A 20355-nucleotide genomic window follows, 5' to 3' on the forward strand; every position below is an offset into this window, starting at 1 on the left:
TGCTTTTAAAAAAAATATAAGGATTGAATAGTAAAATGAAAATTGTAGAGTGGGTCCTTTTTAATATATCGTTACTTGGAGAATTTGATTGCAAGAAGAAAATATATTTTAGGACTTAATTGCAAGGTAACAAAATTCTTTAATCCCTTCTTTCTAGTTGAATCCATAATATGCAGTAGTTAGCGCCAAGATAGAAGACGACACAATACAGGTAAATTTGTTATCTCAATCCCCAAAGATATAAACTTTTTCTTTACCCAGTCTGATTAATTTTTATGGGTTACAGCTTTGATGATTCAATGTTTCGTTCCTTATTCTCGATCCTTTTCTCTATTGCTACGCATTTATAATATATATTGAAAAAGTCTTAAATTTGTTAACATTTTGTGTTGTGTTGTGTTCTTCTCTGTTATCATGTATAAATCTGATTGTAACTGCACTGAATATATGTTGATTGCTAGCAAATGCTATTAGCTAAAATAGCATTTTTACTTGTTGAATGTTTATGAACAGTGAGGTTCTTTTTTTTTTTTTTCCTTTCATTCACTTCAATTTTTTCGTAGAATGTATGCATACTAAGATTGTAATTTTTGGCAGCCAGACCAAACATAAGAAAAGAAAGAATAATAAAAGGATAAAAAATGAAACTTGAAATTTCAAACTCGGGATATGTTTCATGATTTTTTTTTATGTTCTTCATTTTTCTCTGAATGGATTAGTTGGTTGATTTCTGTTAGGTATATGAAAATGTCCTCGAGAATAGCTCAAATTCGTCTTGTGAGTTCACATCCTGAGGTTTATGAGCCATGTGATGATTCGTTTGCGCTAGTTGATGCACTTCTAGCTGATCGAATTAACCTGTTGGACCATAATCCTAAAGTATGTTTTGAAGTGGGTTGCGGCAGTGGTTATGTTATTACTTCTCTGGCACTTATGCTTAGGCAGCAGATTCCAGGGGTTTACTATATTGCCACTGACCTTAATCCTCATGCCGTGAGAGTAACTCGTGAGACACTGGAAGCACACGGTGTTCATGCTGAGTTGATTTCCACTGACATTGCATCTGGGCTGGAAAAGCGGCTGCAAGGGATGGTAGATGTTATGGTTGTGAACCCACCTTATGTGCCAACTCCTGAAGATGAAGTGGGTTGTGAAGGGATTGCCTCTGCCTGGGCTGGAGGCGAGAATGGTCGGAAAGTTATTGATAGGATATTGCATGTTGCAGACTGTCTTTTGTCTGAAAAAGGCTGGTTGTACATGGTCACTATTACATGCAATGATCCTTCACAACTATGTCTTAAAATGAGAAAGAAGGGTTACGCTTCTAGAATTGTTGTCCAGAGGTCAACAGAAGAAGAGAGTCTTCATATCATCAAGTTTTGGCGGGATTCTGACACTCAATTCGATACGAAGAAAACCTTGACAACAAACAAAACTATTCCTGAAAGGGTCATGGAATCACTGGTTTCACAACTTCCTCAGTTATCATTCTGGAGAAATGGCAGCAGCAACAGCTGATCAATGAAAAGGTAAGATATATGCATTTGCCTCCTATCATTATTTTCTATTTCTTTGTTTATTTTCATGTTGTTCCTGAAATTTCTCTTCCTGTATACTTCTATTTTGCTGCCAAAGTGTTCTGCTACTGGAAAAGCTCATAATTTTGTTGAAAATAGTGGATGCTTACATTATTTACTTCTAAGCTGCACTACTGACTGAACCTTGTTTAATATCTGAGCTGTTCTATTTATCATTTATTTACCTATCTTCAGTGCTAATATTTTCACTTCTCTTAATTGTTTAGTTTTGCTTTGAGTGGGAAAAGTGATTTTTTATTTAAAAAGTGTTGGTGAGAGAACTGATTTTGCCATATGAATACTTTACTTTTCATGGGACCATTTTGCATGCCTGCTTGTTCGAGATCAAATCCCAGGGCCCTTTCAAACCTTCCTTCATGGATTTTTAGAGCATATAGGTCTCAATGAGTTTCTTCATCTATGACTTAAAGGAGGATAGTTTCCTTGCTTGTCTATGACATTGGAAGCTCAGCTCATGCATCCGTCTCACATGTACTGGTGGTTGATTTCTGACCAAAGTTCCAAACGACTTCTTTGCATATATCAGAAGTCAGATTGATAACAGCGTACTTTCAATATTATTGATATCATGGATCATATTGAACAATATTGTTTTAAAATCACTGGCCAGGTTCAGATGTCAGCGCTTTAGTATCATGCATTCACTATCTTATGATGCCTGAACTTTTTCTTGCCTGTGGTCTGTGTTTTCATTAAAACATGGTTTAGTTAGCGCACAAAAGAAAATCTGGCTGCAATAAATCCTTATGAGCTTGGATCAGATTGGTTTCAAATGAGTTTTCAAGTGATTTTTATGCGTGTTTCCTTTGTAGATTGTTAGATAAGGGCTTCTTTTAGAAAATGATAATAATTGGACAACCCCATTTAATAGGGATGGAGGCATGAAATTGGATGCTTCATCTCTTTCGCTGCAGGAAGAACTGCTTGGTAAATTGCTGTACTAAGGTTCCCTCACTGTCAAGCAAGAGAGTGACGAGAGGGTTTCAAAAACCACTCTTTGAAAAGATAACCTACATTAAACCAGAGGATTGATTCCCACTCTAATGAGATGTAGTATTTACTAATGCTATCTCTGTTGCAGGCATAAGCATTGCAAACATGGCTATTTCAGCCCTTGAAAAAAGTCTTATACCTCAAATATGTTGAGTTACAACTGAGGCAATTGTCACATTGTTATGTAAGAAAGGGCATCTTATGCTTAGCTTTATTAGTGGTCAGTTCTTCAGGATTATGCTTTCACACCCTAGTGTTCTTTTCCTTTGTTGCTGTCTATCCTGTCTCTGTATTGCATAAGATGAACTAAATTCCGAGTACAAAAACTGAACTATTTTCTATACAGTGTTCAATTCCACAACCTGTTTTCCTTTTATTGTTATTTCCTGATTCCTTGCATGTTTACTTAAGAGTGTCTGAAACTGATCAGGAAAAGATAAAGCTGTGATAACCATTTTTGCATGTGAAACAAGTTGTGGCCGAGCTGAGGTGTGAATTTCATCTACAGACTGCTCTTTGAAATCGAAGGTTTTTGAGAAGTTTTGGTCGGTGTTGGTGAAGTGTGCACTGTGATCAAATTTAGGAGCACCCTATTCGTTATCTTTTTGCATTATAAAGTCCTGATTATGATTACAATAGGTGATGGAAATGGAGAAAGGGAAAACCTTCTACAAGCACCTGCATACTGTATGAAACTGAAGGTAGACTATTTCGCAGTGCTTCTCGAAGCATAAATACTTGTACAACATTATACTTGGCAGAGTTGTAGCACTTCTCCCTACACGGCGAATATTTTTGTCCAAGTATTTATTTTTCGCATAGCATAAATACAATGATCTACTAAATGATTTACCAGAAACAAATTAATGTCTGCCTCTTGTATGTCTTATTTTTTTCCAGTACTACTTTTTCTGTCTGGTATATTTGGTGAGATCCCAGCTTCCAACATCAGTAAGTGCTGTAAAATGTGGTAGCTTGATGTCATGCTAGTCTGAAGGGTCAGTACATTTGCTTTTGGTTAGTGGTGATTTCTGTAAATCAACTTCTTTCATGAGAGTCATCCAAGAGCACTGAGTTCTTGCTGTAACTCTGTATAAAAAGTTTGCTGGTATCATGTTAAAAGTAATTAACCAATTTAAACTCTGTCCAGAGATCTACACATCCACAAACTAATTACCAATTATTAGAGCTAAACTTAATCTTAACTCAATGGTTCATATGCATGAAGGATGTTTATAATCTTATGTTTTAACACTTGTGGAAGCTTGTTTTATACCTTTCCTTCCCTTTAAAACATGGAGAAGGCACAGGGGGAATTCCTTATCCATCTCCATAAGTAGCATATGCTGATAGAAGTGACATATTGGCATTTTAAGCCCATCTGAAGTAAATCTCCAAAATTTTGTCCAGAGTCGAATGCTTACTTGAAAGAATCTGAGCCAAACAATCAGACAGAAATTAGACAGATATATGCAACTTATGGGTTGGCCGGTAGCCACAGTCCGGTTCGAAATTGGAACCAGACCGCTGGTTTCAGGTGGACTGGAATTGTACCATAGGAAGGCCAATTTGAAACCGGAGTGTTCTAGTCCCCTATTAAACTGGAAAATAAATATAAAAAAAATATTTAAAAAGATAGTTTGTTTAGATTTTTCTAGTTTGAATTGGAGTTGAACCAATGATTCCAGTCCGAACCAGGACTGGACCAGTATAGTTCCTGTTTTGGTCCGAGTTTTAGCCGGTTCAGTTCCATCTCCGAACCAGCTGTGGCCACCCTAACACATCTTTTTCCCGCCCCTAAATTCGGGTCAGCCTGTAATATTGAGAAAGCGCAGAATCTTCACAACTGAATTAACTACCAGATGTCCTCCCACGCTCTCCAACCTTTCTCTCCAATCTTATCCTCTTCTGCTCAAACCCACGAACTCCCCACAAAGAAATTTCTCTCTCATTCTCCTCCAAAACCCATTTCCCAGTCCCGCTCTCAGGCCTCATGGATCGAATCTCTTCGGTTTAACACTCGCTCCAATTTATTCCGTGAAGCCATTTCCACTTACGTTGATATGATTCTTTCTGGTGTTTCACCTGACAGTTATGCCTTCCCGGTTGTTTTGAAGGCTGTGACTGGCCTTCAGGATTTAAATTTAGGAAAACAGATCCATGCCCATGTTGTCAAATATGGGTACGAATCATCTTCCGTGGCCATAGCTAATTCCCTTGTAAATTTCTATGGCAAGTGTTCAGAGTTAGATGATGTGTATAAGGTGTTCGATAGAATTAATGAGAGAGACTTAGTTTCTTGGAATTCATTAATTTCTGCATTTTGCCGTGCTCAAGAGTGGGAGCTTGCGTTAGAGGCATTTAGATTCATGTTGGCTGAGGATTTGGAGCCCAGTTCATTTACTTTGGTGAGCCCGGTAATAGCTTGCTCTAATTTACGCAAGCATGAGGGGTTGCGGCTTGGGAAGCAAATTCATGGGTATTGTTTTAGAAATGGTCATTGGAGTACATTCACCAACAATGCTTTGATGACTATGTATGCTAATCTAGGTAGGCTAGATGATGCAAAATTTTTATTTAAATTGTTTGAGGATCGTAATTTGATATCCTGGAACACCATGATAAGTTCATTTTCCCAAAATGAACGCTTTGTGGAAGCACTGATGTCCTTAAGATATATGGTTCTTGAAGGAGTTAAACCTGATGGGGTCACACTTGCAAGTGTTCTTCCTGCTTGCTCCTACTTGGAGATGTTGGGTACTGGGAAGGAAATTCATGCATATGCCTTGAGAAGTGGTGACTTGATTGAGAATTCTTTTGTGGGTAGTGCTTTAGTTGACATGTATTGCAATTGTGGACAGGTTGGAAGTGGTCGTAGAGTTTTTGATGGTATCTTGGAGAGGAAAACTGGCCTTTGGAATGCTATGATTGCTGGCTATGCACAAAATGAGCATGATGAGAAGGCATTGATGCTTTTCATTGAAATGGTAGCTGTTGCTGGACTTTGTCCCAATACAACCACAATGGCAAGTATTGTGCCTGCTAGTGCGCGCTGTGAATCATTCTTTAGTAAAGAAAGCATACATGGGTATGTGATAAAGAGGGACTTGGAAAGGGATAGATATGTGCAAAATGCACTTATGGATATGTACTCCAGGATGAGGAAGATGGAAATTTCAAAGACTATATTTGATAGCATGGAGGTTAGAGATATAGTTTCTTGGAACACAATGATAACTGGTTATGTTATTTCTGGATGTTACAATGATGCACTTCTTATGCTTCATGAGATGCAACATGCAAATGAAGGTATTAACAAGCATGATGGTGACAAACAAGCTTGTTTTAAACCTAATTCAATAACCCTAATGACTGTCCTTCCCGGTTGTGCTTCCCTGGCAGCACTGGCAAAGGGGAAAGAGATCCATGCTTATGCCGTTAGAAATGCATTAGCATCAGAAGTCACTGTAGGAAGTGCATTAGTTGATATGTATGCAAAATGTGGCTGCTTAAATTTGTCAAGGAGAGTGTTTGATCAAATGCCTATTAAAAATGTCATTACCTGGAATGTAATTGTCATGGCTTATGGGATGCATGGGAATGGAGAGGAGGCCTTAGAACTGTTTAAAGATATGGTAGCCAAGGGAGATAATGTTGGGGAAGTAAAGCCTACTGAAGTTACCATGATAGCAATCTTAGCTGCTTGTAGTCACTCGGGAATGGTAGATGAGGGCCTGAAATTGTTTCATAGAATGAAAGATGACCATGGGATTGAACCTGGTCCAGATCACTATGCTTGTGTGGCGGACTTACTTGGCAGAGCAGGCAAAGTGGAGCAAGCATATGACTTCATTAATACCATGCCTTCTGATTTTGACAAGGTAGGAGCATGGAGTAGTTTGCTAGGAGCATGTCGGATCCACCAAAATGTAAAAATGGGGGAAATTACTGCTCAAAACCTCCTACAGTTGCAACCAAATGTGGCTAGCCACTATGTGCTACTATCTAATATATATTCATCTGCTGGACTGTGGGACAAGGCACTGGATGTTAGGAGGAAGATGAAGGAAATGGGAGTAAAGAAAGAACCCGGCTGTAGTTGGATCGAATATGGGGATGAGATACACAAGTTTTTAGCTGGGGATTTATTACATCCACAGAGTGAGAAACTCCATGATTTTCTTGAGGCCCTGTCAGAAAGGATGAAAAGGGAGGGATACGTACCTGATACTTCTTGTGTACTACACAATCTTGATGAGAAGGAGAAGGAAACTTTACTCTGTGGACACAGTGAGAAGTTGGCAATAGCTTTTGGTATACTAAACACTCCTCCTGGAACTACCATCAGAGTTGCCAAGAATCTTCGAGTGTGTAATGACTGCCACTCCGCTACGAAATTCATCTCCAAGTTAATGGATAGGGAGATCATCCTTAGAGATGTAAGGAGGTTCCATCACTTCAGGAATGGAACCTGCTCTTGTGGGGATTATTGGTGAAAATCAGCTCCATCAGAATGCATCAATGCTAACAAGCTATTCGTTTCCTTATTCTAATATCCTTTGGAAGTAGAATGTGTTGCATTATCCACTGTTCATAAAATGTATGAAGAGAAATTATATAATAATTCGAGAAAAGAAACTGTACAAAGCAAAAGCTGTATATTTTTCTAAATGAGAAATCACTAGAAGATCTCTACAGATAGTGATATTTAATTAGTTGTATACTTTTCAAATATCCTTTACAATTGCTGTTAGCTGAATAGTTTCTGGATCTTCTGGTATTTTTCCCATGCCATCAAAGGATTATCAAAAGGCACTATATACATGGTTGCCGCCAAAATATTTCCACCTCTAAGAACTGAAGGGAGCATACAAATGCATCTAAACACCCAAATGCATATTGCTCTATAATTTGCGTGAACGGAGAAAGGATCAGCACGATATATCTTCACGTATCAGTCAGCTGCTCTTGCTACTGAAAGATATATAGCTTTTCAAGAACTTCCCAGACCCACACAGTTTCGTTAGCTTCAAATGAAGTAAGACAACAGAAAGCCAAATGTCCAGAAATTGTAGGTTATGAAATAACAGAGGTCTTCCTGGCCTTCTTCGCAGATGTCTTGGTAATAGCATCACAAATCTCTCTTCTTCTTTTGTTGTTGTTAGTGGCAGTTGCGGCAGTATTCTTGCTCTTCTTGTTATTGATCTTAATATTGTCCTTGTTTTCATCATTGTTGCTACCACCCATGCCCATGGCATTTGTGCCCATATCTTTTAGTGCATCTTTCACAAAAACCCTTAACCTCCATAAAGTTGATTCACTCTGGATCGAATAGAAAATTAAAATAATGCATTTCTTGATAAGTCAGTATAGCCATATCAAATCAATAACAATTAAAATTCTAAATATAGTAAATGACATAATCAAGACCCGAACATGGGAGTGAGAAATAAGTTCAACCTGAGTATCCATGTCAAGGTCCACTACTTGAGCTGTTGCTTGGAAGCTTGGATTGTCATCGGCTACTATCTCTAATGCCCTAGTCAGATTTTCAGGAGACAACCGAGTGAGAGCTGCGCCTAGTTTCTTTTTCTCTTCAACAGATGTTCTCCTGTATCAATAATTGCCACATTAGAATTGGTTGTTAAGAAGAGAAAACAGAATAACGAAATGTAGTTGCACATTAACACATCAACCATAGAAATGCATATACAGAAATTTTCTTATTCACAAAGTTACTTGCTTATTTACTCTTAGTTAAGAAATTTCCTAGTTTGGGATTCGCTGGTATCAAGTGTTTACCAGAGTTTTAACCTTTGTATAAACTTCTATTTGATCCAGTTATTGTCTAAGCTTTGATCAAAGGAAATATGAGTACTTTGATTTGATTCGAAAGGTGCACACCTACTATTTTCTCCACTCCAGTTCCTTTCCCCCCCTAATGCAACTACAGTAAGTCAGAAAATATCACAATACATAATCAGCTAATACATCTTTTTATTTTAGCCACTAGGCAAAGTTCCAAAATATATGTAATGGCACACATATATGAAACATGATTCTACTTGCATGAATTGACATTTAAAGAAACTTCGGCCATATATTAAGCTATTGAGCTTCTATTCTATTCCTCCATCTCTCATCTGTTCCGCTTCCATAAACTCAAAAGCTATTCCCCTGTGGCTTCTTCAGATTTGTCCTCCATTAACCGCTATCTCCATGAACTATCTCCCATTAATATTAAAACATCAAATTATTCAAGCTTCTAAGGTAGAACCTAAAATTAGTTCCGCTTTGTAAAAGGTGAAAGAAACAATAAAAATGCAGATTGAATATAACCAAAAGTTCTAGTGAAGTTGCATTTGAATCAACAAAACTAAATTTCAAAGTAATACAGTAGGAAAGCGAAATTATTACATGGGTTTTGGAACAAACCTGCATTTCTGAACTACTATATTTCTGAGTTTTTCCAGTTGCATATCAACATCAGAAAGCTGAAACGATTTGAGACATATGGTTCAGAACATCAAACATATTAAAATTTCTCATATAAGATTCGATTTTTGAGCAAGCAAGGAAACATGGTTTGGTATTTGAAGGCTAGGAATGTTGCTTTTTCCATAAATAAGATACTTGCAAAAAAAATAATAATTTCATGAAGCTTTGTTTTAGTACAATTTGCTGTTTGCTTTGTCAAAAGCTCTTAGTTTTAAACTTTGATGTACCTCATTGTTTAAATTCCTAGCCATGTTTGCATGTGACACCTCTTGAGCCAATTCAATAGCAGACTGTGCTGCCACTTTAACCTTTTCTCGTCTTTTTTCCTGCAGGCATTTAAAAATTTGGAATTTATCAAAGAATCTGCATGAGCTAAGATTCGAGAGTGAAAATTATCAAATACAAAAAATCAAGCGATTTCTAGTGAAAGAAACTGTACTGCAATAATGGTAATGATTTACCTCTTCAGCAACTTTAGGCAAAAGCTGCAGCCATTTTTCTTCAAACTTTTCCAACAAAGTTCTAGCCATTACATGGACATCATCTCTTTCATCATTGTATTTCATTGCATTCTTAAAAACCAGCCTAACATCAGCATATATTTCCCGGACATTCTTGTACCCAGTGCCATCCTTACCCTCCATTTTATTTTTAATCGTGCCCAAATCCATTGGCTTTTCAATAACCTGGTATCACAACCTTAAAAGTGTCAATTTGTGTGACATGCCAAAAGAAAACAAAAGACTAATGGCGATGTGCAATGAATTACTATCGTTTAGAAAATGTATAAAACTGATGTTATAGACAAAAATTTAACCCACTTATTGTAGGGTTTGAAAGAACCTGAATGCACCCTGGTAGAGAGCTAAGGATGGTGCTGGGAACAAAAAGAAGATTTATAGAGAGCCACCAACTATAAGCCATTATGACAAGATCCATAAACTAAAATATTAGATTTTCTTCTTGTCAACACTTACATCATGCTGAAGAGCTCCTATCCTAAGTCCAACTTACATTTATAAAAAGCAATGCCAGGCGCAGCTAATTTACTAAAAGTTCACAAATATAAGATTGCAATAGAAGAAAACATTAAAACAAAATATGAGGAAAAGAAAAACCTCCGACAATCTAAAACCCAAAAGACCATAGGAGCCAAAACCTAAAACATTTTCCAAATAAAATGCACAAAAAGATTTAGAAAATCTTCAACCAATCATAATTCTGAAAGCAAACAGCCAAAATAGCCCCAAATTCTTTCTTTTCCACACTTCCTAATCAACTGCACAAACATCAAAAAAATTGATTTGCAACCTAATGACATCCTGCATGCATAGGCCTGATGAGATTAATATCCATTGATGCTGCAAAAGTTTTGAGGCAATCAATGTTGTTCTGATAGAGAAAGATGTAAGTTTCTTTGGCTGTTGGGTTCTGAGAGTCCTGTAGCCATTTTCCCTCTGAATCCCAAACTTGATTGTGTTTCTTTCTTGTAACTCTGTTTTATTTATAAATCTTTAGTTTCTATTAAAGCATTGCATGACTGATATGTGACAATGCAGGCACATAATAACAACTGGATTCATTATGATGAAAAGCTCTTGGTTATAGTGTCAAACAAGTACAAATTTATGGGGTTCACCATTCACTCATATACAACACATAGCTGGAGATGTCTACATTTCAGTCTATAGAAACCATATCAACTATTAACGGGAAAAAATGACAAATAACAATAAGGGAGGAATGATAGCTGACAGTAAAGGTGGGTTGTTCTAATTGGTAGCTTTTACTAATAGCATTAAGCTTTACCTCATAATAGTCATTCAAACAAAGACGTACTACATCTACTGGTTCCATGAAAGGCCATGCCCACTTGTGCTGAGTGATCTGACCAAGAGATAAGTGTAAAAATTAAATCATTCAACAGGGTTAGGGGATCAAAAGATTGATGAAACTTATCAAATTGGTAATGCCATTTTGTGATCATGCATTCAATATTGCAAAAGGACTGTAATTTGCATGAAGGCCTCATATATCATAAATGCATTTAACAGAGATTCAACACTAGCATAAAAGAGCTGAATCAGACAAAAAAAAAATTCATGAGAAAGGGAGAGGAATACCATACAAAATAACCTAGGCTAGAAGAAACTAATCTTATTAACTGATAGAAGTCACAAAATCACAAAAAGAACGACTGTTACATTTAAGGAACACCAACCCTAACAGAACTAAAAGGGAAAAGGTGCATATTCACCCCTAAAATTTGGTGCGAGGAATGGATTAACCCTTAAACTATTTTAAGGCAAAAAAGCCCTTAAAATGGTAAAAACCTGAAACTTAAGCCCTATCTTAACAGAAAGTTAAACTATCATTAAGTCCAAATGATGTGGCAATTGACAGGTACCGCCACAGCTGATGTGCTAATAAACCATTGACTACTAATGTCCTTTAATATATTAAAAAAAGATAAAAAAATAATCTCCATTAAAAATAAAACAAAGAAGAATTACAATAACTTCTTTTCTCCTTTTGTTTCAAGTAATCCTGACCATCCATCATCATTGCCGCCACTACCACTACGATACCACCACCACAACCACCGTCTCTCCATTCACAACTACCACCACCAACATCAATAACAAATTTTTCTGTAAAACAAGAAAGGTCTAATTTCAATAAACCTACAACAATCTAAACAAATGTCTCAAATGAAATCCAATATTAAAATGGATTGAAATCATACAACGATCTAAACAAACTCCTTAAACTGAAGTTCAATAAAGTCATTTGACTTTGAGAGCAAAAGCTAGATAAAACAAATTATTGTAAATTTTTAACCTTCTGCACTTACCAAACTAGAGCTCAAGGAAACTCCATATATAGACATGGACAAGGAAGAATATTTGTATCCATCAAAGCACCAACAGAGTCTTGAGCCAAAGCCACCACAACTTGGGTTGAAATCCTTGATTACACATATACATTACATGTCCATCCACTATCTAGTCTATGCTTGGCTATTGCATATCAAAAAGACCTAATGCTACAACGGCAAGAGAAGAATACATAAAGCCAATGCAATCATAGAGATGCACCATACGGGTCCCCCACCTCCAAATTCTTGCTATTCTTACCAGCTTTTAACGTAGCAACAAACCACCTAAGCTATTCTCACCAAAATCTAACATCTCCAACCACTCAATTTCGATGCCCTTCTCTTTTTTTTTGTCAAATTAAAATCCTCAAATACAGCTTTATTTCAAAAAGATCAACAGTGATAGTAGACAGAATCTTATGCACAATAGTAAAACCGCACAGCCATTGATTTAATTTCAGAATGGCCAGGGCGTGAATCCTCCTCAGCCGTTGATTCAATTGATCAGCCCTTGCATACTTAATTCGATCATATTGACTTTACTGTTAGCGATTAGTTGTTGTGGCAATTCAATAAGTGAAGTAGATGAAGGCAATATAAATTATTGAATCAGAGAGAAAAAAAAAAGGGAGTTGTCAGAGCAATTTGAGTCAGTGGTGGTAATGGGAGGAGATAGAAAGAGTGCTAATTATAAGGAAGAAGAAAGGAAATGTTATTATTTTAATTAATACTTTAAAAATAAGATTTTTTTTTAAATAATAAAATAAATTATTAAAATTCATTTATTCAATTAGTTAGACCCATTTATATACACATCAGCAGCTGTTAACATAAGTTAACACCATTTAAAGTCCACACAAAGAGAGGGCTTAAATTTTAGGTTTTTATCACTTCAAGGGCTTATTCACTCCTAAAAATGATTCAAGGGCTAGTCCATTCCTCACACCAAACATTAGGGGCAAAAATGCACCTTTCCTAAACTAAAATTAACTAAGCAATCAAGAGAAACATATTACCAATCCTATTTCATGGGTGAAAAATGACTATCAAATACTTCATGAATGAAGTATTCATCTCAGCCAAAAAAATCAGCTTCCTTCTAAATGAACCCACACACTCAAATGAATGACTAATAAATTACAGTACATGTAAGCTCATAATAAAGAAAAAATCAAAAGCGAAAAAAAGATATTGAAACGTATCTAAAGTCATTTTGATGCAACATTTATAATTGGATGCCACTGCAAAATAAGTAGCTGCAACCTAATACGAAACAGAAATTCAAATAGGCAGTAGAAATGCTGATACTACCTGATAAAAAATTCCTGCAAACTGGTGGATAAGTTGTTGCATTCTCTTCTCAGCAGCTGCTTCGCTTTGTGATGCATTTTGCTGTTCCTTCTCAATGTTGGTCAAATATTTTTTCTTAACTTTATCCTTCATAATTGAGCTAGATTTAGGATTGTCTGGTTGGCTATTTTCTGCAGTCATGTAGAATTGTTCAACTAAATTCACCCCTTGCTCAAGCTGCAAGCAAAACACACAAGTGAACATCCAGACATACATGCATACAGATCCATCATGATCACACAGTAAATTACAATCTTGTTGGCAAGTTCATGAATTATTTTATTCATCAAACAAATTCACATTAAATGTTAGTAATAGACCGAAAGCAGCCATAAAAAGAGATTATAATATAAAAACTGACAAGTAAAAGAACTGACCTCATGAACTTTTGAGAACAACTCATCAATGGAACGGTTAAAACGTTCCAGTTCTGAGACATCGCTAGCTTCATCATTCCTTTGGTTAACATATTTATTATATGGATCGAATATGATTATTGGTTCCATCTGATAATAAAAACAGGGTAAAGTTATGACACTAACCCAAAAAAAGAACAAAAAAACCCCAATACGAGATTTCGCCAAGATCGAAAATAAAGATCAATTATCAATTCGTTCTTTAACCTAAAAATTATAAACAAAATGCATAGAATGGCTATGACAGTAAAGAAAAAGAAAAATCATAGAATTAAGCAGCGATTGTTATCAATTGGTAATGTACGCAGTACCTCGGAATCAGTAGCATCCACTGGGCAAGAGCTGGAAGAACAGAGAGTGTCGAAATTGAAATTTGAGAGAGAACGGTGGTGCTGTGGTGGTTGAATTGGATGCAAAGAGTGGCTGCCATGCCATTAGCTGGAGTTTCTGATTTGGGCCTTTTATAGCTTTTCATTGTCCCCTTGCTCAACTGCATTGGGCTTGGACTTCCTTCTCTATTTCTCATCCCATTTTTCTTAATAGAATAAAATAATTATTCACTTAGAACAAAAAAAATTAAAATTTTTAATAACTTACATTGTTATTATTTTAATCATAAAATTGAATTTATAAACAAAATTTAATGAAACGTTTTAAAATTTTATAAATATAATAATATAAAATTTATTTTAAAAATATTTATCAACTAATCTTCAGTATTCTATAATATTATAAATAAAATTGATATAACGGTTTCTAAAAAATATTATATAAATTAAAGATTAATTTTTAAATATAATATTTAAAAATAAAATTTAAAATACTATTTTCTAAAATAAAAATTATTATCTAATTAAAAAGCTTTAATATGTTATTTTTTATAATTAAAGTTATTTTTTAATTAAAAATATAATTTTTTAATCAAATAAATAAATAAAAAATTATAAAAATATATCATGTGTCAAAAATAGTATATATGTCAATATATATATATATATATATATATATATATATATATATATATATTAAAAACTTTATATCTCAATATATATCAAGAGAGATTAAAGCACAACTATTTGTAACTATACAAGTCTAAAGAAAGATTGAGGCAAAACTTGAAATGAGTAAGGGTTGATAATAAGATTTATATTTAAATAAAATATAATTGATTCTCTTATATTTGGTTCTATTATTAAATAATTAACAAAATTTAATAAAAATCTCTTATATTATTACTATTAAAGGAAATTTTTAAGAAGAACTAAAATATAAACAAGTAAAAATAGTTATATTCTATTAATATAGAAAGATATAAAAAGCACTTTTACACTATAAATTTTTTTTGAATAGTTTTACACCTATTAAATTATAAATTATAAATTAAATATGTATATTCTTTTTCATATAGTAACTTATTGATTTTAAACCTATATAACACTATATGGTTTGAGAATATTAGTCAATAACTATTTTAAGTTTTCAAATATTATTAATTTAATAAGATAGTCTCACATTAATTTTAATTTTCATTCCTTATAAATTTAATAAATTAATAATTTTAATATCTAATAATTGGTTATGTACTAAATATATTAGTTATGAAAGGGTCTATTGTAGTTTAAGCCTTTTTTGTTATTTCTGAATATTATATTTTAATATTTTAAATTATATTTTCAATATCAATAAATAAATATTATGATAATATCATTAACAATTTAATATTTATTAGTTCAAAACAAAACAAGAATATGTCCCATAAATAAATAAAATACATCTTAGATTGATTAAGTTTATAAAACTTACCAAAATTCATAATTTTTGATCAAACATTGTATTAAGGCGGCGATTATCCACTTGGTCGTAAAAGAATAGCATATTTTAAAGCTTAGTGACAAGATAAAGAACCCTAATACAGAACGAAAGGTGTCTTTTTTTTTTTCTTTTTTTTTTTTTAACAGTTGAGATAATTAACATATTAATTTGTTATATTTTCACTGCCGGAAAATTTCGAATTCGAGATGTTAGACTCTGAATATGAATGGATGGTTAGCTAATCAACTTTCTATATTTTGTTCATGAATTGCTATTCTATGTGAAGTATTGATTTCAAAATTTGTTCAAAATTTAAATATTGAATAATTATTTTTTTCAGAATAAGTGTTACATAATAAATTGAAGATTAATTATCCACATTTTGAGGAATAGTATATTCCTTTAGCTGTCCATCTTAGATTTAGGAGTGGTTTGGTTCGTGAAGAAAAAAATACAGTGGGAGAATGGTAATGAGAATGAGTGATTATTATTGTTGGTGTTTAGTTCGTAAAAAATTAGAAAAATCGGAATATGATTATCTCATCAATAAGAATCGGCTATATATATATATTTTTTAAAAGAATGAAAAGTTGATCGCGATATAAATTAAGTCAAATCAATTATAAATAGTCAAATAAGTGAAATAATAATTTATCATTTATATGAACATATTTATGTATTTTCATTGTATATAATAATTATAAATTAAATATCATTATTTTCTAAAATTATAATTAAGTATTAGAAATAAAGTCCAATTTGGTTACTGACTTTTTCCCTCGAGTTTAATATTTAGGGATATTTTAATCCAAATTTTATCACCACCGCCACCACCATATATGATATTTAATTATAATTTTATCTAAAATAATTAATTTAAGCCCATAAATTAAGAAGTTGAATAATTTAAAAGTTACTAATGGGTCCATCTAGATTAAATATAATCTAAATGTATATAAAACAATAACTAGATGATAATATATAGGAATGGAAATAAGAATAAATTCCATTTAGGTTATAATGAAAGGCATAAATTTAGAATAAATAAAAAGGTTTAATTGCATGGCGTACCTTTATGGGGCAAGCATCGTGACTATTAAAAAAAACAATAATGATTCAGAGTCAACAATATACAATCAACAGCACACAATAATGTATACAAAAACAAATTATAAAAAAAGAATATTTCACCTTCACCTGTGAAATTCCCACTATTTAAAACTAAATCTCCATGTCTATAATTTTAAGATAAAGATGATAATTGATTATTGCTGTCTCCTTTTTGTACTATCTCCTTATTCTTTATATTTTTACAGGTGAGGTGCCACGTCATCGTCGTCGTCATCATCATCATCATCATCATCATCATCATCTTCGTCAATTCAAACAAACATGTCGTTATCCCCACAAGTAAGATCTCCAACACAACACATATCTCTACCCAGACCAAACAACAACAAACAAAAAGAAAAATGTTCAATTCTTTTCTTGATCAAAACAAGCTGTCATTGCATATGCCGCTTTGCTTTTGCCCTGAACCAAACCTTCTGATCTCCCCCCGGCGGAGGAGCAGACGTTCGTAGGTAGCCCACTTTTCCCCTCTCATACTGGACAAAATACCACCGCATTTCTCTGTATGCCAGTTACCCTAACGACAAACCTATGACTTCCAGTAATAGCATAATATCTCGCTGTATCCAATAATACATAGTAAGTTTATGTTAAATAGTAAAATTCTTCTTTTCTTTTTTCCAGTTTTGAGAATTAAATTTCACTGTTTTACAGTATCTCCATACCATATGAAATATGAGATTATAATTTTCTTTTTTCTTTCAGTTTTGTGAGGAAGAAGATGGAAAGAAGAGAGAAAGAACCGAGTATTCCCACCACTCCACTAGACTATAAATATTACAATAAATACTTCACAAAATATAAAAGAAGAGAAAGAAGAAATACATATAGAAAGAAACAAATCCAAAGAGAAGATCACAAGAAAGGATAGACAAATAAAGAATAACAAATCTTTCTTGTTACTTTTACGTATACACATTAATTTTCACAAAAGATGATCGCATTACTTGAGATGATGATGATGAACTTTTGTGATACAGCCGACCTCCTCCTCTTCTCAAGGCTTTGGTGGTTCTCCTTCCTCGACCTTGGTTGCAGCAGCCGGCGGTTCTGCAGCTTCCTCCACCTTGGCAGGTGGCTCAGCTGCTACTGCTGCTTCCACAGCAGCTGGTAGTTCTGTAGTCTTCTCAGCCTCGGCTGCAATACCCTCTTTCTTCTCTTCCTCCACTACTATCTCCTTCTCTTTGCTGCTTGTTTCCTCTGCCGCTGGCACCTCCTTCGCCTTCTCTTCTACGACAATAAAGGTTGACACCTTCTCAAATATAAAATAAACTGGACCTGATACGTAAGCCGGTCCAAACTTTGAAGATGCTTCTGATACTGGTTTTGATCCTGGAAACTCTGTTCATGTTTTACAAAATCATATAGTTAAACAAACACTTCGTAAGTAATTAAGTGACTGACAGCTCGTATGTTTTAAAGAAAACCAAGAAAAATACATAAGAATACTAATAAACATACCGATCTTAGCAAGCTCTTCAAGGAACTTCTGAACCAAAGCAGAGTGCTTCTTCAATCCTGCATCTTTGGGCTCCTTAACTAAGGTCTGGTTCAAGTTCAAAATAACAAGAAAAATTATTATGTTAGTTAGCTACATATATAATTTTCCTTTTCTTTTTTCAGTAAGCTTCTCTCTCTCTCTCTCTCTCTCTACTGGTTCAGACAAGTTGGTATGTATATATGCTTGACAGGTAAAATATACTGACTGACCTTGAGTTCAACTGATGAAGCTTCATAGATTTCTACAACTTTAGGTTGGAGATCAGTCTTCTTCTCCTCAAACTCCTTCTTGATTTCTTCCTAAAACCAAGAAAATATATACATATAAGGACTTGGAAGGTCTTCTATATATATACACATGCATGTCCCTATTCATATAAGAAAACAGAACTTAATGAATTATATAAAAAAAAGAAGTATGATTAGGACCTTAGAGTCATCAAAGGACTTGCAAGCTTCAGCAGCAGCAGCTTTCTTGGCAGTGTCTTTCTTGAAAACCTTGTTGATTGTTGGAAGAACCTTTGATTTCCAATACCCCATAATTTTTTCTCTTCAACTCAAGAAAATGAATCCCAAAAGGAAGAAAGAAAACAAAAATCTAGCAAACCCAAAAGAAAACAAAAACTTATATCAAGATCCTTCAAGTGTATGTAACTAAAGGGTATCAATAATAATTTTTAATCAAAGCAATAAACGAAATAAACATCAACCACATAAATATATATATGCACCAAAATTTAGTAATAATCAAAAACAAGTACAGGTAACTAAAAATCCTTACTTTCAAGCTTTCTTCTTCTTCTTCTTCTTCTTTAGCTACAACTAGTGTGCAAGTCTCAAATCAAAGTCTACCTCAATGCAACTGTTAATGCCAACTGTCCCAAGCTCCTAATCAAATGCATATAAAAGCTTAAGACAGTGGCATCATATAGACATGCCTTCCTCTAAACAACCCCTTGTCTTCTCACCTAATTACCAAAACAATGCCAGTATAATTATTCATGCAAAATGACCATCAATACCCTTTATTTGTCCAAAGCCACACAAGAAAAAGAAAAGAAAAAAAGGGTAAATAAAACCACCTATTATTAGACTGGTTCTGATTTTTCATTTTATAAACCAAAAACTGAATTAGGAAAATTAAAATCATAGTTCTATGAATTGAAAAAATTGTTTGGTTGGTGACTGGTCTTTTAATTAACCAAAATAACAAAAATCTGAGTTAATCGGCTTTTTTAGTTGATCGGTAATTATATAGAAATATATTTTGGAACAAATGTATATATATTTTATAAGAATTTAAATTTTCATATATAATTTCAAGAGATATTATGTAAAAATAGAATAAAATTATATATTTATATAATAATAATATTTATAAAGATAAAACAAAAATTAAATTTATGAATTTCATCAATCATCAATTTCGTAAATAGAAAGACTAACAATCAATTCAGTTTAGTGGATTGTTTCTCACCCTACTATATACAGAGCACGATATATTTCTTAATATGTCTATATAGAAAGTTAATTAAATTAAATTTAAAATGTATTAAATATTAATTTTAACAAATAAAATATTATATTATATATTTTAATATAATTATATATCTAAATTTTAATTAAACAAAATCAATTTTCACATCTTATTTGTCCACCGAGAGCATGTAACATAATATATTATGTGCAAACTCCGAAATAAAGAGTGGTAAATAGGAGGAGGAATGTGGGGAGGGTAAAATAGGAAAAGAGGAAATGTGCGTGGGGAGATGACAGCTGGCAATAGGATAAATGAAAGGTGGCAAATATAGAAAGGTGGGGTCCAGAAAAATGAGGAGAAAGAAAAGGAAACTATGGGTGATGTTGATCTGTAACAACATGATATTTTTTTGGCTGTTTCTCTCTCTAAAAACTGGTCACGTGGCTTCGCTGGTTCTTCAATCACGCCGTCAATGACTAATGCCTCAGATGCCTTTTTCTCTTTTGAATTACCTTAGATACCATTTTTGTTCATTCGTCATATATACTATATATGAACATATCCAATTGGTTCTCCACTCGGGGATCCGTGTTTTGCTATTAAATTATGAATTTAATATTGAAAGGATCATTATAGTTAAGAATTATTATATATTTAAATATTAATAAAATTTTATATTGTTCCATCAATTTTGAAATA

At 33.6% G+C, this 20355-nt stretch overlaps 4 protein-coding genes across 11 annotated transcripts; 2 read left to right on the top strand and 2 right to left on the bottom strand.

The window, feature by feature from the left end:
• The first annotated feature begins 88 nt into the window (after positions 1 to 88).
• LOC8279013 (methyltransferase N6AMT1) lies at positions 89 to 9443 on the top strand. 7 transcript variants are annotated; one of them, XM_048372745.1, is made up of 3 exons: positions 89 to 211; positions 738 to 1529; positions 9422 to 9443. In XM_048372745.1, exon 2 carries the CDS (start codon positions 742 to 744, stop codon positions 1516 to 1518), a length of 777 nt encoding a protein of 258 aa, XP_048228702.1. In that variant the 5' UTR covers positions 89 to 211; positions 738 to 741; the 3' UTR covers positions 1519 to 1529; positions 9422 to 9443. The 7 variants fall into 7 exon arrangements, with proteins under 7 accessions (XP_048228702.1, XP_002532710.2, XP_015583036.1 ...); XM_002532664.4 differs by lacking the exon at positions 9422 to 9443 and adding an exon at positions 3022 to 3462; XM_015727550.3 differs by lacking the exon at positions 9422 to 9443 and adding an exon at positions 3065 to 3462.
• On the top strand, positions 3779 to 7288 carry LOC8279014 (pentatricopeptide repeat-containing protein At3g57430, chloroplastic). The gene has a single exon (XM_015727559.3). It carries the CDS (start codon positions 4454 to 4456, stop codon positions 7085 to 7087), a length of 2634 nt encoding a protein of 877 aa, XP_015583045.1. The 5' UTR covers positions 3779 to 4453; the 3' UTR covers positions 7088 to 7288.
• Positions 7231 to 14201, bottom strand: LOC8279015 (transcription factor GTE1). Of its 2 annotated transcripts, XM_048372743.1 has the most exons (9): positions 14045 to 14201; positions 13695 to 13823; positions 13279 to 13494; positions 10899 to 10976; positions 9551 to 9775; positions 9317 to 9415; positions 9027 to 9085; positions 8052 to 8202; positions 7231 to 7913 (listed from the first exon to the last, which is right to left on the bottom strand). In XM_048372743.1, the coding sequence occupies exons 2-9, from the start codon at positions 13821 to 13823 to the stop codon at positions 7668 to 7670; spliced, it is 1203 nt and encodes a 400-aa protein (XP_048228700.1). In that variant the 5' UTR covers positions 14045 to 14201; the 3' UTR covers positions 7231 to 7667. The 2 variants fall into 2 exon arrangements, with proteins under 2 accessions (XP_048228700.1, XP_048228701.1); XM_048372744.1 differs by lacking the exon at positions 10899 to 10976.
• Positions 14202 to 17409: 3208 nt separating this feature from the next.
• Positions 17410 to 19125, bottom strand: LOC8279016 (plasma membrane-associated cation-binding protein 1). The gene is made up of 5 exons (XM_015727558.3): positions 18958 to 19125; positions 18606 to 18774; positions 18387 to 18476; positions 18138 to 18222; positions 17410 to 18017 (listed from the first exon to the last, which is right to left on the bottom strand). The coding sequence occupies exons 2-5, from the start codon at positions 18714 to 18716 to the stop codon at positions 17674 to 17676; spliced, it is 630 nt and encodes a 209-aa protein (XP_015583044.2). The 5' UTR covers positions 18717 to 18774; positions 18958 to 19125; the 3' UTR covers positions 17410 to 17673.
• Positions 19126 to 20355: the final 1230 nt, after the last annotated feature.

This window comes from Ricinus communis, chromosome 4 (genome assembly GCF_019578655.1).
Source record: "Ricinus communis isolate WT05 ecotype wild-type chromosome 4, ASM1957865v1, whole genome shotgun sequence".
In the NCBI taxonomy this organism is placed as follows: domain Eukaryota; kingdom Viridiplantae; phylum Streptophyta; class Magnoliopsida; order Malpighiales; family Euphorbiaceae; genus Ricinus; species Ricinus communis.

Coding starts and splice junctions, on each gene's coding strand:
- LOC8279013 (XM_048372745.1), top strand. CDS start 742: ATGAAAATGTCCTCGAGAATAGCTCAAATTCGTCTTGTGAGTTCACAT.
- LOC8279014 (XM_015727559.3), top strand. CDS start 4,454: ATGTCCTCCCACGCTCTCCAACCTTTCTCTCCAATCTTATCCTCTTCT.
- LOC8279015 (XM_048372743.1), bottom strand. CDS start 13,823: ATGGAACCAATAATCATATTCGATCCATATAATAAATATGTTAACCAA. Junction 13,495..13,694: donor TGTTCTCAAAAGTTCATGAG/GTCAGTTCTTTT, acceptor TTTTGCTTGCAG/CTTGAGCAAGGGGTGAATTT. Junction 9,416..9,550: donor TGCCTAAAGTTGCTGAAGAG/GTAAATCATTAC, acceptor AAATGCCTGCAG/GAAAAAAGACGAGAAAAGGT.
- LOC8279016 (XM_015727558.3), bottom strand. CDS start 18,716: ATGGGGTATTGGAAATCAAAGGTTCTTCCAACAATCAACAAGGTTTTC. Junction 18,223..18,386: donor CTTCATCAGTTGAACTCAAG/GTCAGTCAGTAT, acceptor AACTTGAACCAG/ACCTTAGTTAAGGAGCCCAA. Junction 18,018..18,137: donor TGAAGAGCTTGCTAAGATCG/GTATGTTTATTA, acceptor AAACATGAACAG/AGTTTCCAGGATCAAAACCA.